This window comes from Nematolebias whitei, chromosome 1 (assembly GCF_014905685.2).
Source record: "Nematolebias whitei isolate Nwh7 chromosome 1, NemWhi1, whole genome shotgun sequence".
Classification (NCBI taxonomy): Eukaryota; Metazoa; Chordata; class Actinopteri; order Cyprinodontiformes; family Rivulidae; genus Nematolebias; species Nematolebias whitei.
Window position 1 is genome coordinate 70,190,766 of NC_056498.1, and position 12,769 is coordinate 70,203,534.

Genomic DNA, 12,769 nt, shown 5'->3' on the forward strand with positions numbered 1-12,769 from the left:
TATATATATATGTATTTATTATAATATTATATTTATATATAAACTACATATATACACATATATGTATGTGTGTGTGTGATTAAAACTATCCAACTTGTTTTGTTCATGTCCTATTTTCTTCATGCAAACAGTCAACTAGAAGCAACAATAAAAAGTTTTTTTTCAGACTCCAGAAACATTACCTGCGTTCCCAGAGCCTGAATGTCGTGCTCGAAGGTGGTGTGCATCCTCTGCAGGGTCTCCACAGTATTCTGGTCCCGGCCCAGCTCCTCTGGGATCTTCTTGTGTTTGTCCAGGATGCGATTAAGGATCTCCTTGGCATCATGATAGAACTTGTGGAGCTCGTAGGAGGCAGCGAGGATCTGAGTTCGCGTGTCGATAAGCTCCAGCAGGTCGGCCCAGGCCTCGTTCAGGCCGTCCTTCCACTCAGCGATGGTGGCGGCGTCGCCATGGCCAGAGTTGATGAGGTCATCTGCCAACCGGTTGACGGTGTCCACACGCTCCTGGCCAATGTTTCCTGTGTCGCGTGCAAATTCCCTGAAACGTTCCTGCAGCATCTGAGGAAAAAAAAACAGTGCAATGAATGGGTGTCAAATGTATTTAGCGTTGGATCAATTCATGGTCGGTTCGTTTTTATGCTTTAAAATATATTCAAGATTATGTCTGATGGAAAAATGTCTGATAGAAATATTTTGCTTCATAACAGGGCTTCACATGACCAATTCAAATAAAATGTATGCATGACAGAATAAACTAAAATATATATTTTTTTAAATCCAGACTTTTTGATTAGCAATAATTTATTAAATATAATAATAATAAATACATTTTGTGTGAAAAAATAGCAAGGTTTAAGTGCACCACAACAGCTACAAATCATAATCAGAACTGGTTTGATTGATCCTGAAACTTTTTGTTTGTTTGCTGTTTATTTTGGCAGAAACGTAAAATAAACAGATTTAAAACTACAAGTATCAAGACTGTAGATGCAAACATGAGGATCTAGGAAGAAATTTAAATCCCTTCTATTGTCTTATTTACATGTGGACAACATGTTTAACATTGTTAATCAAAGAAGTGTGCTCAATGAAGACGATTAACAAACTCTCCAACTATCCTAATATTTTATCAAAGAATGTGAGTGAAGCTCTGGCCACAGCTGATATCAGAAGTGTACCATATTTTCTGCCGTACACGTCGCACGCCCTGTAAGTCACATCAGTCCAAATATGTCTAATAAAGTGGAAAAATCCATAAATATATGGCCAATAGATATATGTTGTATTTATTATGCGTCACCGCTGACGCGTCGCGTTTGTTACGCATCACCGCTGACAACCTGGAAATGTGGGCCGGTGTTGTGCCAAAAATCGATGGGCTGCCAAATGGCGGCCACGGGAGCGTGCACGGGAGGACTTTAACAAGAATTTAACAAGATTAACACTTAAAAACTATTATTTGTTTGCTCAACATTATAGCAAAGGTGTGTCTCAGTTGAACTTGTCCTGAATAAATGCACTTGTATTTTGCCGGGGTGACGCAACAAAATTAAGCTGATTTGACGGTTGTTCCAGGCGAGCTGGATGAAGGTGGACGTATATGGAAAGCCGATTGTGTCATTAATAGCCACTTTTACCTGTTTCCATGACTACTCGATTGCCATCTAGCAGCTGAAAATGGTAGTGTTCAATATTTTCAGTCAGAATGAATGAAAACAATCATATCTCAGCCAAAAACTGGTTTATAAGTATGGGAAAAAAATCCATAAATACGTTGCTTCAGCGTATAAGTCACAGGGCATGCAAGTTATGCAAAAAAAATGCAATTTATAGGCTGAAAAATACGGTAATTTCCATAAATGCAATTGAAGTAAACTGAAGGAAAAACATCCCTGAGCAGCGAAAGCACCCATTTCAAACATTTAAAGATGCTGTGAACCAGACTGTGGACACAGGAAACCTACAAATATATAAACATCAGGAAGCCTGGATCAAAATGAAAACTTTAGGCGTCCGTTTCAGAGACTGTAGCTGAATTGTTTCAGATGAAGAAAAGAATAGTTGCAGTCAAATCTTTTTCAGCTCGAGATAAAAGAACCATAAAAACAGCTAAGCTTTTATTAAATTGGATTTTTTTCAATGCATTTCCACTCTTCTGTAACCATCAGGTTTTGTGTAACTACAATCAGACGTATAAAGTTGAGATGTGAAAACCATACATTTGGCTTAGAAGATACGTACAGCAAGTCTCACACAGAAGAAATTAATAACTTTTGACTGTTTTCTGTAGTTTGGGTTTGAATTGCTGTGAAATGTGTTTGTGGGACTCACAGTGACGTGCTCATAGTCCTGGCCGAGCTCATGAGATCCAGCCACCACCTCTCTCTCTGCAATCCACTGCTCCAAGTCGTCCACCTCCCGATTGAGCTGGAAAAGTCGGAAACGCTCGTCCAGTTTCCCCCGACGCTCCTCGGACAAATCCTTCAGGCCTGCGTACAGCTTATCCACCTGAGACTGGCGCATGCCGATGCGCTCGCTGCGGCAGGAAACAAGAGCATCAGCAGTCATCGCTTTGCTACTAATTTAGACCTCTTCAACATTTTCTACACCTGCACCTCACCTGTCGGGGTGTCCAGCTGCCACCAGGCCCCGGCTCGTGCTCGACAGCTGGTGGACCGTGTCGGCATAGTCCTCCACAGCCTGCTCCAGGATCTGATGCTTCTTCAGCATGGCCACTGAACTCTGTTCGTCCTGCGAGGAACACAGAGGGGTTACTGCTCCTGTTGCGCTTAAAGTGAAAGGTTTCAGTTAGACAAGCTGAGGAGGAAATGAAACAGAACCTGGAACTAAAGTGAAAAGTTTATATATGTATATATATATATATATATATATATATGTATGTATATATGAAAAAAGAAATAGCTCTACTGACTTTTTGAAGATTTTCAAAATAAAATACAACAAAAACAACTAATTCAACTCTGCTCAACTGAAAATCATTGAATCTCTTTAAACTATGTCTCAAATACGCAGGAAGCATTTGAGACATAGCTTCAGACCATAGAGTCTTCCACGCCCTCTCCTCCAGGGCCCACCCTTACCCTCGTCGATCTAGAGGCCCCAGAGGCCCTCTTAGCACCAGCAAACTGTTTTGTTTTTTCCACTTTATAGTATGCTGCTGGTGGAGAATCAGTTCTGCTGCTGGTGGAGAATCAGTTCTGCTTGGTGGTTCCTCAGACTCAAGAAGTCCATTGGATGACGTCCGAAACGTCTCGGCACAAAAAAAAAGAAACCGTCCAGATGACCTGACTGAACATTGTTGGATTTTACACCTGAATTATTGAGCAAGAACTTTGGTATTTTGAACCACTAACTTTTAACCTTCTGTTTCTTTTGTTCCAGATATATAAAAATCCTTGAAACAAACAAACAAAAGAGCCAAGAAAAGTCTGACACTGACTCAGCTTTTACGTTTGCCTTGCTCACCTTGGCCTTCTCCTCTGACATCATGTAGAGCTCCTGTTCGCTCATCCAAGCCTCGGCCTCAGCAGCATCAAAGTAATACTGCTGGGCCTTGTGGGCCTCATTTAGACGTGAGTGGCGATTCTCTGTCTCTTTCTTGATCTGCTCCCACAGAGACTGGAGGTCTGCGAGTCGCTGGCGGATCAGCTCTGCCATGGGGCTGCCTTCCCTCAAAATGTGCTGGCTGCGCTCGAAGATGTCGTCGTATCGAGGCTGGTGGCCCTGGATCTCTTTCTGCAGCGTCTGCAAATTTCAAAATGAGACAGAAAAACACCATTATTCAATTTTACCTACGTATCAACAAAGATACGGCAATTGAAATTGAAAATGGACATTTTTTATACCAAGTCTTTGGAGTTTTGTATAAGAGTGTAAGACTCGTTTCACCAGTGAACAGGGCTGCTGGGTGCCTGGTTTGCTGAGAAATTTTATTGTTTTATCTTATATGGTTGTTTTGACAAATACAAATGTTAACATCTCAACTTCCTGTTCAGTCTCTGTTAGAAAAATGTTCACTAACATTGTTTACTCTGGTCTTCTGTTGCCTTTTAGAACATCGTAACAGTACAGAGGAGTTCAGTGGGTGTCCCTGTCTGTACAGAGGTTTATGGGTGTCAGGGAGACACCGTAAGTCAGTTTCCAGGTTGAGATAAGAGAATGTTTTGAGTGACAGAAGAACGGCAAGTTCTCATGGCAGGAGGGCATACATTTTCTCAGACGCGATATAAAAACATTCATAACCCTTGACTGAAAAATCACAATATTCTCTGTTCATTCAGTTCTGTTAGGTTAGGTTATTTTATTAATAGCCAATGGTAGATTTGGTTTGCAGTGGTACAAAGCATACATCCATGCACAGTCACACTGTAAAAAGTAAAGAGTACCTCAAATAAACTATTCACAGATAATAGTTCGGAAGGCTCCACAAGTCATATTTAAAACAAAGTAGAACACAGAAGATCATGGTCCTACTTCATGGTCGTAACATAAATTAGGGATCCATCCGCGAATGTTTTGAACTTGTAATGAAGGCTGAATATTACTGGCTTTGAAGTGTATGTTCAGAGTAGTGTCATGCAACCTGTGTTGTGAATGTATTTTCAGTACCTTAGAGGAGCCTGACTTGTGATAAGCCATCATCTCTTGTTGAACAATTTTGGAGCTCTTTAGAGACTGTTTGTTATTCAGGTCAGGTTTAAGGCGAACCATGAAATGTTGCTTCAGGTCCTTCCACAACATCTGGACTGGATTAAGGTCAGGACTTTGACTTGGCCATTCCAAAACATGAACTTTATTCTTCTTGAACCATTCTTTGGTAGAACCACTTGTGTGCTTAGAGTCATTGTCGCTGCATGAACCACCTTCTCTTGAGATTCAGTTCATGGACAGATGTTCTGACATTTTCCTTCATAATTCTCTGATATAATTCAGAATTCATTGTTCAGTCAATGATGACAAGCCGTCCTGGGCCAGATGCAGCAAAACATACCCAAACCATGATACTACCACCATCATGTTTCACAGATGGGATAAGGTTCTGATGCAGGAATGCAGAGTTTTCCTTTCTCCAAACACAACTCTTTTCATTTAAACTAAAATGTTCTATTTTGGTCTCATCCATCAACAAAACATTCTTCCAACAGTCTTCTGGCTTCTCCACATGATCTTTATCAAACTGCAGACGAGCAGCCATGTTCTTTTTGGTGAGCAGTGGCTTCTCCTTCAGCCCTGCCATGACACCACTGTTGTTCAGTTCTCCTGATGGTGAACTCATGAACATTAACATCAGTCAATGTGAGAGAGACCTTCAGTTGTTAGAAGTTACCCCAGGGTCCTCTGTGACCTCCCTGACTATCCCACACGTTGCTCTTGGAGTGATCTTTATTGGTCCATCACTCCTGGGGAGGGTAACAATGCTCTTTAATTTCCTCCATTTGTACACAATCAGTCTGACTGTGGATCGGTGGAGTCCAAACTTTTTACAGATGTTTTGTAACTTTTTCCAGCCTGATGAGCATCAATAACTTTCTCTGAGCTCCTCAGAAATCTCCTTTGTTCCTGCCATGATGCACTTCCACAAACATGTTGTGAAGAGCAGACTATGATGATCCATGTTCTTTAAATCAAACAGGGTGTCCACTCACACCTGATCATCATCACATTGATTGAAAACACCTGACTCTAATTTCACCTTCAAATTAACTGCTAATCCTAGAGGTTCACATACTTTTACCACTAACAAATATGTAATATTGGATCATTTTCCTCAATAAATAAATGCCCAAGTATAATATTTTTGTCTCATTTGTTTAACTGGGTTCTCTTTATCTACTTTTGGGACTTGTGTGAAAATCTGATGATGTTTTAGGTCATATTTATACAGAAATATAGAAAATGATAAAGAGTTCACAAACTGCCGGTCAAAGCAGGCTCGTCCTGAGCCTGGTTCTGCTGGAGGGTTCTTCCTGTTATAAAGAGAGTTTTTCCTTTCCACTGTTGCCTTTGTGCTTTCTCAGGATGGGAGACTGTGCCAAAGTGAAGATTCAACGAGTGTGCTGGCTTCCTTAGATAACTTTTATTAATTGGCTTTTTATGAATATGAACGCTTCTGTTCAGTGCCCTGAGATGATGTCTGGTGACTTGGCACTGTAACGGAATTGATTTGAACTGAAACTTTCAAGCAACACTGTACCATAACGTGTAAAACTGTACATACTAACTTGTTAACTCCACCTATCCCACTTTGACAAACAGCCACAGCAGAAAAACTGTATAAAAAGGGACACACAAAGCTGCATATTTTATCTGTACTACTGCATAATTAGTAGAAACATCTATGACAATGTAAATACCTGCACATGTTCCAGCTTCTATTTTGAGACTGAAGACACTTTACTCATATTTGTCACATTTTCTTTTGTTTTGTGTCTCTCCAACTGTACAGCCTCTATTACCTTTCTCCTATATGTTGACCCAGAGAGACGTCAAACGTAATTTCATTGTACATGGGTACAATGACAATAAAAGTTATTTCTTCTTCTATTTAGGAAAATTATGTTTTGGTCCACCAGCCTCAACAGCAGCAGTCTGTTTCCAGACTATATATTACAGTTTTGTGGTGGATTTGGTAGTCCCGTAGGCGTAATTTGTTTTAATAAATGTTGAAGTTACATGCTGTGTACCTGGTTCTTCTTGATGAGCAGCTGGACGGTCTGCAAGTTGTGTCCGTGGTCCGTGGACGTGGCCAGAGGCATCCTCTCCTCCACCCATAGCTAAAAGAAAACCCATGCATACAGAATCATTTATTTCTGCTGTTCTAAGGTTTGCTACAACACTGTCCCAAATGTAAAACGTACAACTACATTTATTCTTCTAAAGCAGTTTTAAGTCTTCTTGCAACAATGATGCCAAAACTGTAGGTATCACTACAATGTATTTACTGATCTCCATTTTTACATGAAGGTGAATTTATTGATATGAAATGTAAAAGCAACACAACCAAGACAGCATCTCTGATAAATTAATTGCAACTTACAAACTATGAAAAAGCTTAAATCAACTCACAATGACGTCACATCATTTCACAACATGAAACAAGACTTTTTTAAAATATCAACCAGACATATCTCAACCTAATATTCAAATTAGTAGTTTTTGAACTCTTAGTCTGTGGTAATAATAAAAATGGGCCAGACTTTTACCCCTAAGAGCTTAAGTACACAAACATTGCTTAAGGTTGTCTCTCATTAAGCTGCAACTGTTAGAGACTGAATGGAGACAGAAAATTGTGAGAAATTAAGCCAATTTTCACCTAGAATCTCAAATGAAGACACGTTGTGACAAATTCTTGGCATATTTCGGGCAAGAATTGTCACGCGTTAGCACCCACATCAACAAAACAATACAGCTGTAAAGATACGAAAACAAAAGGGTTCCAAACACTCAGCCATTCTGTGACTAATTTTAATGAAAACTGGTATTTCAAAGATGTTCAAAATTCCAAAAGCATGAACTCATGCAAGGAACTTGTAATTTTTGCCAGTTTTATTTATCTATCATTTATTGATACTGTATTTTTGGGATTCCAAGGTGCTTTAAGAGAAACAAAACAGATAAGTCAAACTTTATTCGACATTCACAATAACCACATAAAATCAGTTCGAGGTCAGTAAGCACAATCAGAATTAATACATAAAGTGCACCTGATTATAAGGCTCACTGTCAGTTTTTGAGAAAATTAAAGGATTTTAAGTGCGAGTTATAGTCCGAAAAATACAGTAATGTCTTATCTGGTGTTGACAAATATGTTGAAAATATTCTATCAGCAATGATTTGAAAAGTGTTTCCACGTGATGTTTGAAGACCCACAGTGTGGTCCTGTCTGGTCCAGTCCTTGTTTTGTTACATTTTCCTTCCAAGCAGTCAGACTTTTCAGTATTTCTTTTGTAATCAACAGATGTTCAGACTTTTTGAAGTTTTACTTTGAACTTTAGCTGCTTTACATCCCCTGCTACCACAACAGCCTGCACATGTGTGCATTGATCTGTCTGTTAGCAAATATCTTGAGAAACAGTGAACAAAATTATAATAAACTCTCATTGGATGTACAACTGATTAATTTTAGAAGTCTATCGAATTCAAGATGGCTGCCAAACCAGCCTTAGCAATAACAAAATGGCTCTAACCCACTGAAATTTACAGTTATTGAGATAAAACTTGGTGTGATCGTAGCTAAGAGTCATCTCCATCATGCAGTCTGAGCACTAACAGATCACATGAGATCACGTGGAACATTATTGTCAAGATTTATTTTGTTTAAGACACAAATCTGCAATGTTTCCACAGAAAAGGATGGTTCCTGTTTAAAACTTTAGCATGAAAAAAAGACAGTATTTGCAAGAAATTGTCGTCTTTTAGTTCAGTTTCAGTTCAATCCTTGTGGAATAATTTAGGATAGTTTGTAAGGTGAGAAATCCAGAGAAAATCTTAATTTTTATTTTTTTTTATTTATCCTTTATTTATACAGGTAGTCTCACTGAGCCACTAGAACTCATTTTCAAATGAAACCTGTTTAAGGAGCAGATGGTGGGGGTTTTGATCAAGACCAAACTATTACTGGAAAGTCTGGCTGCTTGGAATGAAAACATAAAAAACTTAGATGAAGACACTAAGAGCCCAAAAGCTCTGTAAAGTACGACAGACCACAACATAATGACCATTAAAAGCAGGAAAAGCAGTCATGCTTCGTCATAACTTCCAGCTGTAGTTTATTTTCCATTTCTTATTTTAAGTAGGTGAAACTCTTCCTTGAACACAAAGACAATCTGGACTCAGATCTTAGTGTGATCTCAGACTAAACTCACAATCTCGTCCTCCACGTCCCTGTTGAACTGGTGGATCTCACGAGAGGCCATCAGGTTCTCCCGTCTCTTCTGCAGCGGCGCCTGGAGGCCCTGGAACTTCTTCTCCACGGTGATCCTCTGGCCGTCCACCTCATCTGAGCCTTTCCCCTCCTGGCTCAGGGCTTGTGACTGTTTCTGCAGCTCTCCCACCTCCTTCTGACGCACCTCCACCTGGCTCTCCAGCATCTGAAGGAGCAGCGCAACGCACAAGTCAAACAGGGAGGTGAGGAGAAAGAGCACAAATGTGGACTGAAAAAACACCCAGTGGGTGTGCTAATCTAACGAAACGATCCGAACAAGTAACAACGTCTTTCTGAGGTCAAGAGAACAAGAAATATGAATCAAAAATAGACAAGAAATCTGACAGAACTTTAGAGTAAAACAAGCAGAATGCACATCAACATAGCTGTTTGCACAGTTTTGAGCACTTATTTGCTGTTTCCATGACACCAGAGCTTCTGTTAATAAAGAAAATATAAACTTTTAAGATGACTTTGAAGATCATTTTAACCCATTTGTATTTTTAGGTAAGATAAAGTAAAACGAGCTTGTTCGCGGTGATAATGTCCTGACAATCTGCTGCAGGAACAGCTGGTGTGATGTGAGGCTGAAATGGCTGCACATCAAAGTAAATACAGTAAATAAAAAAAACAAAGTGTATTAAATCCAGAGCGAAGAGGAAGGTAATGAGGGATTTTCAGTTGAACAGATCAAACGCTCTGCTGCTGGTGATGAACTCTAACACGCTCCATCTCAGAAAATTATAGCTCAGACGTGACGAGGAGGCAGCAGCAGCTTTAGTTTGATCATCCCACACACTCTGCAGCTTCGGCTCGGTTATTAAACACACGTTTGGACTCATCAACACGAGGACCGCCCGACAATCAAACTACACACACATCTACTTACTGAGCGGAGCTTCAAACACATCGAATTAAAGATTACAGAACGACCGTCAGATGAGCGTGTGAGTTATGTAACAGCTGGTTCGACTTCCACTCACATGACTAAACAACAGCAGGTTCTTCTCGGGAATTTAAAGGGGACATAAAGAAAAGCTGCCGTTTTCCTTTGTAGGGTATTTTCAGATATCCAAACCCAACTCAGAAACAGACATGTTGCTTCGTTTGTACAATGCTAGTGTTAAAAATATCAGCAATATTTAAAGGTTTCATTTTTTTTTGTATTCTTTCAGCAGCTCATCTGCCTCCTTCTCACCCTCAATCTGGCACACTGCATCTATGAACCTTCTCTTTGGTCGTCATCATTCCCCCTCTTCCTATTCAACATCCTTTGTTCAATATGTCCGCTGTCCCTCCTCTGCACATGTCAAAATCATGTCATCTCAAACTGCATTCATTCACCTCTTTGTCTTTTAACTGGCAGCTGCATTTTTAACATCCTCTACAGCAGGTCTATTCTACTAAACTGCTCGAGGAGCCACAGGTACTGAAAGCCAGGAGCTCAGGGGCCGGACATCCATTTACATTAAGTAAATTTGTTTTAGGGTTAAAAATCTAGTTTTATTTAAATATAAACCCAATGGCGGGCTGAACTGAGTTCATCTGTGGGCCTGATTTAACCCTCAGCTATTAATTTAATTTTTGTTGGAAACAAAGTATTTATATTCAAAAAGGCCTAAAAGTGCCCTTTAACTTTAGGGGGTTACACAAATCCATTCATCATACTACTGAAAGAATACAGGCTTAGTATTTAAAATGTGTAAAACAAAACCTAACAGTAAAGCATCATTTTTACACATTTTGTTCAGCTTTCTAAACTAAAGAGGAATGGTATGTAGTCAAACTGAAACTATATAGAAACTTTAGTTTTCAAGAAAACCTTTGTAAAAGCTGAAGCTGTGAAACATCTTACTGCTCCTCACCTGCTGCTTCTTCAACAGGATGTTGACTGAGGTGAGATCTTTGCCATAGTCGTCAGACTGAAGCTGCCCATCCAGGGTCGTCAGCCATTTGTCGAGATCAGCGCAGCTCTGTGTGAACAGCTCAGCCTTGTTGGCGTCGAACAGACACTTGGCTTTGGTCTGGGTGGTGGACTCTAGGTCGTCCCACATCGTCTTCAGGGACGCCAGCTTCTCTTTTACCATGGCCTCCGTGTCAGGTTTCTCCGACATCAGCGCCTGACCATCCTGCAACACAGTTTGTTTTCAAAATACACGTTTGTTTCATAGACTGAGACAATAAATTACAAGGACATATTGGTACAAGAACAGGAGTCTCAGATACTCATAAAGGAGATGCGTTTCCCTCACAGTGATAACTGACGTCACAAAAACACGTTCAGAGACACCAAGATCAGATAAACGAGAACAAACAAAAGATACAATTTGCTACGATAACACAGGTGAGAACCATCTAAAATAAAATATGATTTAACAATTTAGCTAAACTAAACTAAGTTAAATTAATACAAATTAGGCTAAATTATGATAGGCTAAAATATACTTAAACTAAGCCAAAGTACGCAAAAATAAATTAAGACAGGCATAAACAAACAGTCATTATGCTAAGTTAATATGATGTAAAACAGGCTAAATACTAAGCTATTTTTAAACCAAGTTATACAAACAAACATAAGCAAATAAAAGGTAAATTTTGTTCATAAATGTGCTAACCTAAAATATGTAAAAAAAACCAACAATATTAAGCTACTTTAATGACGCTAAACTAAAGCAGGATAAAATGTGCTTCAAAGCTATGCTATTTTAAGCTACATAGATAACTTTAATAGATAAGTAAAAATAAATTAAGCTATGATAAGACAATACTTTATTATCCGCTTTGTAATACAGTAGTCCCTCGCTACTTCGCGGTTCGTTTATCGCTGACTCGCTCTATCGCGGTTTTTCAAAATAAGATTGGACATGACACACAACTGGCTGATTGATGGATGAGCCGCACTGTCAGCAGGAAATTTTAATTATTTTAAATTATTTAGCACCTGCTGCACATTTGTGCAGCCCATACTGTAGGATAAACTTCCTGCTGCAGCTGATCAGCTGTTCACCGTGCAGAGTGGAGAAGTGGGCGTGGCCAAGAGCGCTTGCTGAGAGCAGAGAGCTGAAATAATGACATTCTGTGCTCTTTTAGAGCTTTAGAGTTTAGAAACATTGTTTAGAATGTTGCAAGAGTGTGGGAAGGGTTTAAAATGCCTTATATACATAGGCATCACAACCATTATAGGGGACATGTCCCCCCCACATAAAAAAAAAAAGTTCATTTGGGCTACCCCACTTTTACTATGAAATATTAGTTCAGGCAGCGCAGTTTCTCTTTCTTCGTGAATGAATCCATTCCACTTGATTAATAGGAGAATACTCAAACCACTAAAACTCCACTCCAGGTTTAACAGGTTACCTCCAACTCTAAACAAAGAGCAGAAACTGTGCAGGCAGCAGCTGCTGAGTTACTGCCTCGGCAGAAAACGTGCACAGGTGGAGGAGAAGGAGACACCTCTGTGTTGCTCGCGCGCCACTTTAGCGAGCTTAGTGGGGGCAGTTGTTGACCGGGGGGGTGGGGTTGATCATAAACATATATTCATGTTAGGAGGATGCTTGAGAGAAGTGGAGCATGTTAGCTTAGCAGTAACTGTGACGTCGTCAGACGCTGCAGGTGGAAGAGACGCTGTGTAAATAAAATGTGCAGTAAAGTTGAAATGTCTTTAAAACCCCACACCTTATTGTCCTCAAGCTTCGTGAGAAACATCATTTAGATGAGTGTTGATTGAACACAAGTAAAAAAGTCTAGTAGTGATGTTTTTTATTTCTCTATAAACACAAATAGTGCCGACCTGACGCTCTTTATTAAAGTGTATTAAAGTTAAAAT

At 39.7% G+C, this 12,769-nt stretch overlaps 1 protein-coding gene across 2 annotated transcripts in view; it reads right to left on the reverse strand.

The window, feature by feature from the left end:
- Window positions 1-12,769, reverse strand: part of LOC119413374 (spectrin beta chain, non-erythrocytic 1) — a 193,832-nt gene that overhangs the window by 36,532 nt on the left and 144,531 nt on the right. For both annotated transcript variants that reach the window (XM_037680425.1, XM_037680432.1), the window contains 7 exons: window positions 10,809-11,072; window positions 8,885-9,109; window positions 6,704-6,793; window positions 3,486-3,764; window positions 2,620-2,750; window positions 2,331-2,535; window positions 183-557 (listed from right to left, as the gene is read on the reverse strand). In XM_037680425.1, coding sequence (XP_037536353.1) covers window positions 183-557; window positions 2,331-2,535; window positions 2,620-2,750; window positions 3,486-3,764; window positions 6,704-6,793; window positions 8,885-9,109; window positions 10,809-11,072 — 1,569 coding nt within the window. The remainder of the gene's footprint in view (window positions 1-182; window positions 558-2,330; window positions 2,536-2,619; window positions 2,751-3,485; window positions 3,765-6,703; window positions 6,794-8,884; window positions 9,110-10,808; window positions 11,073-12,769) is intronic.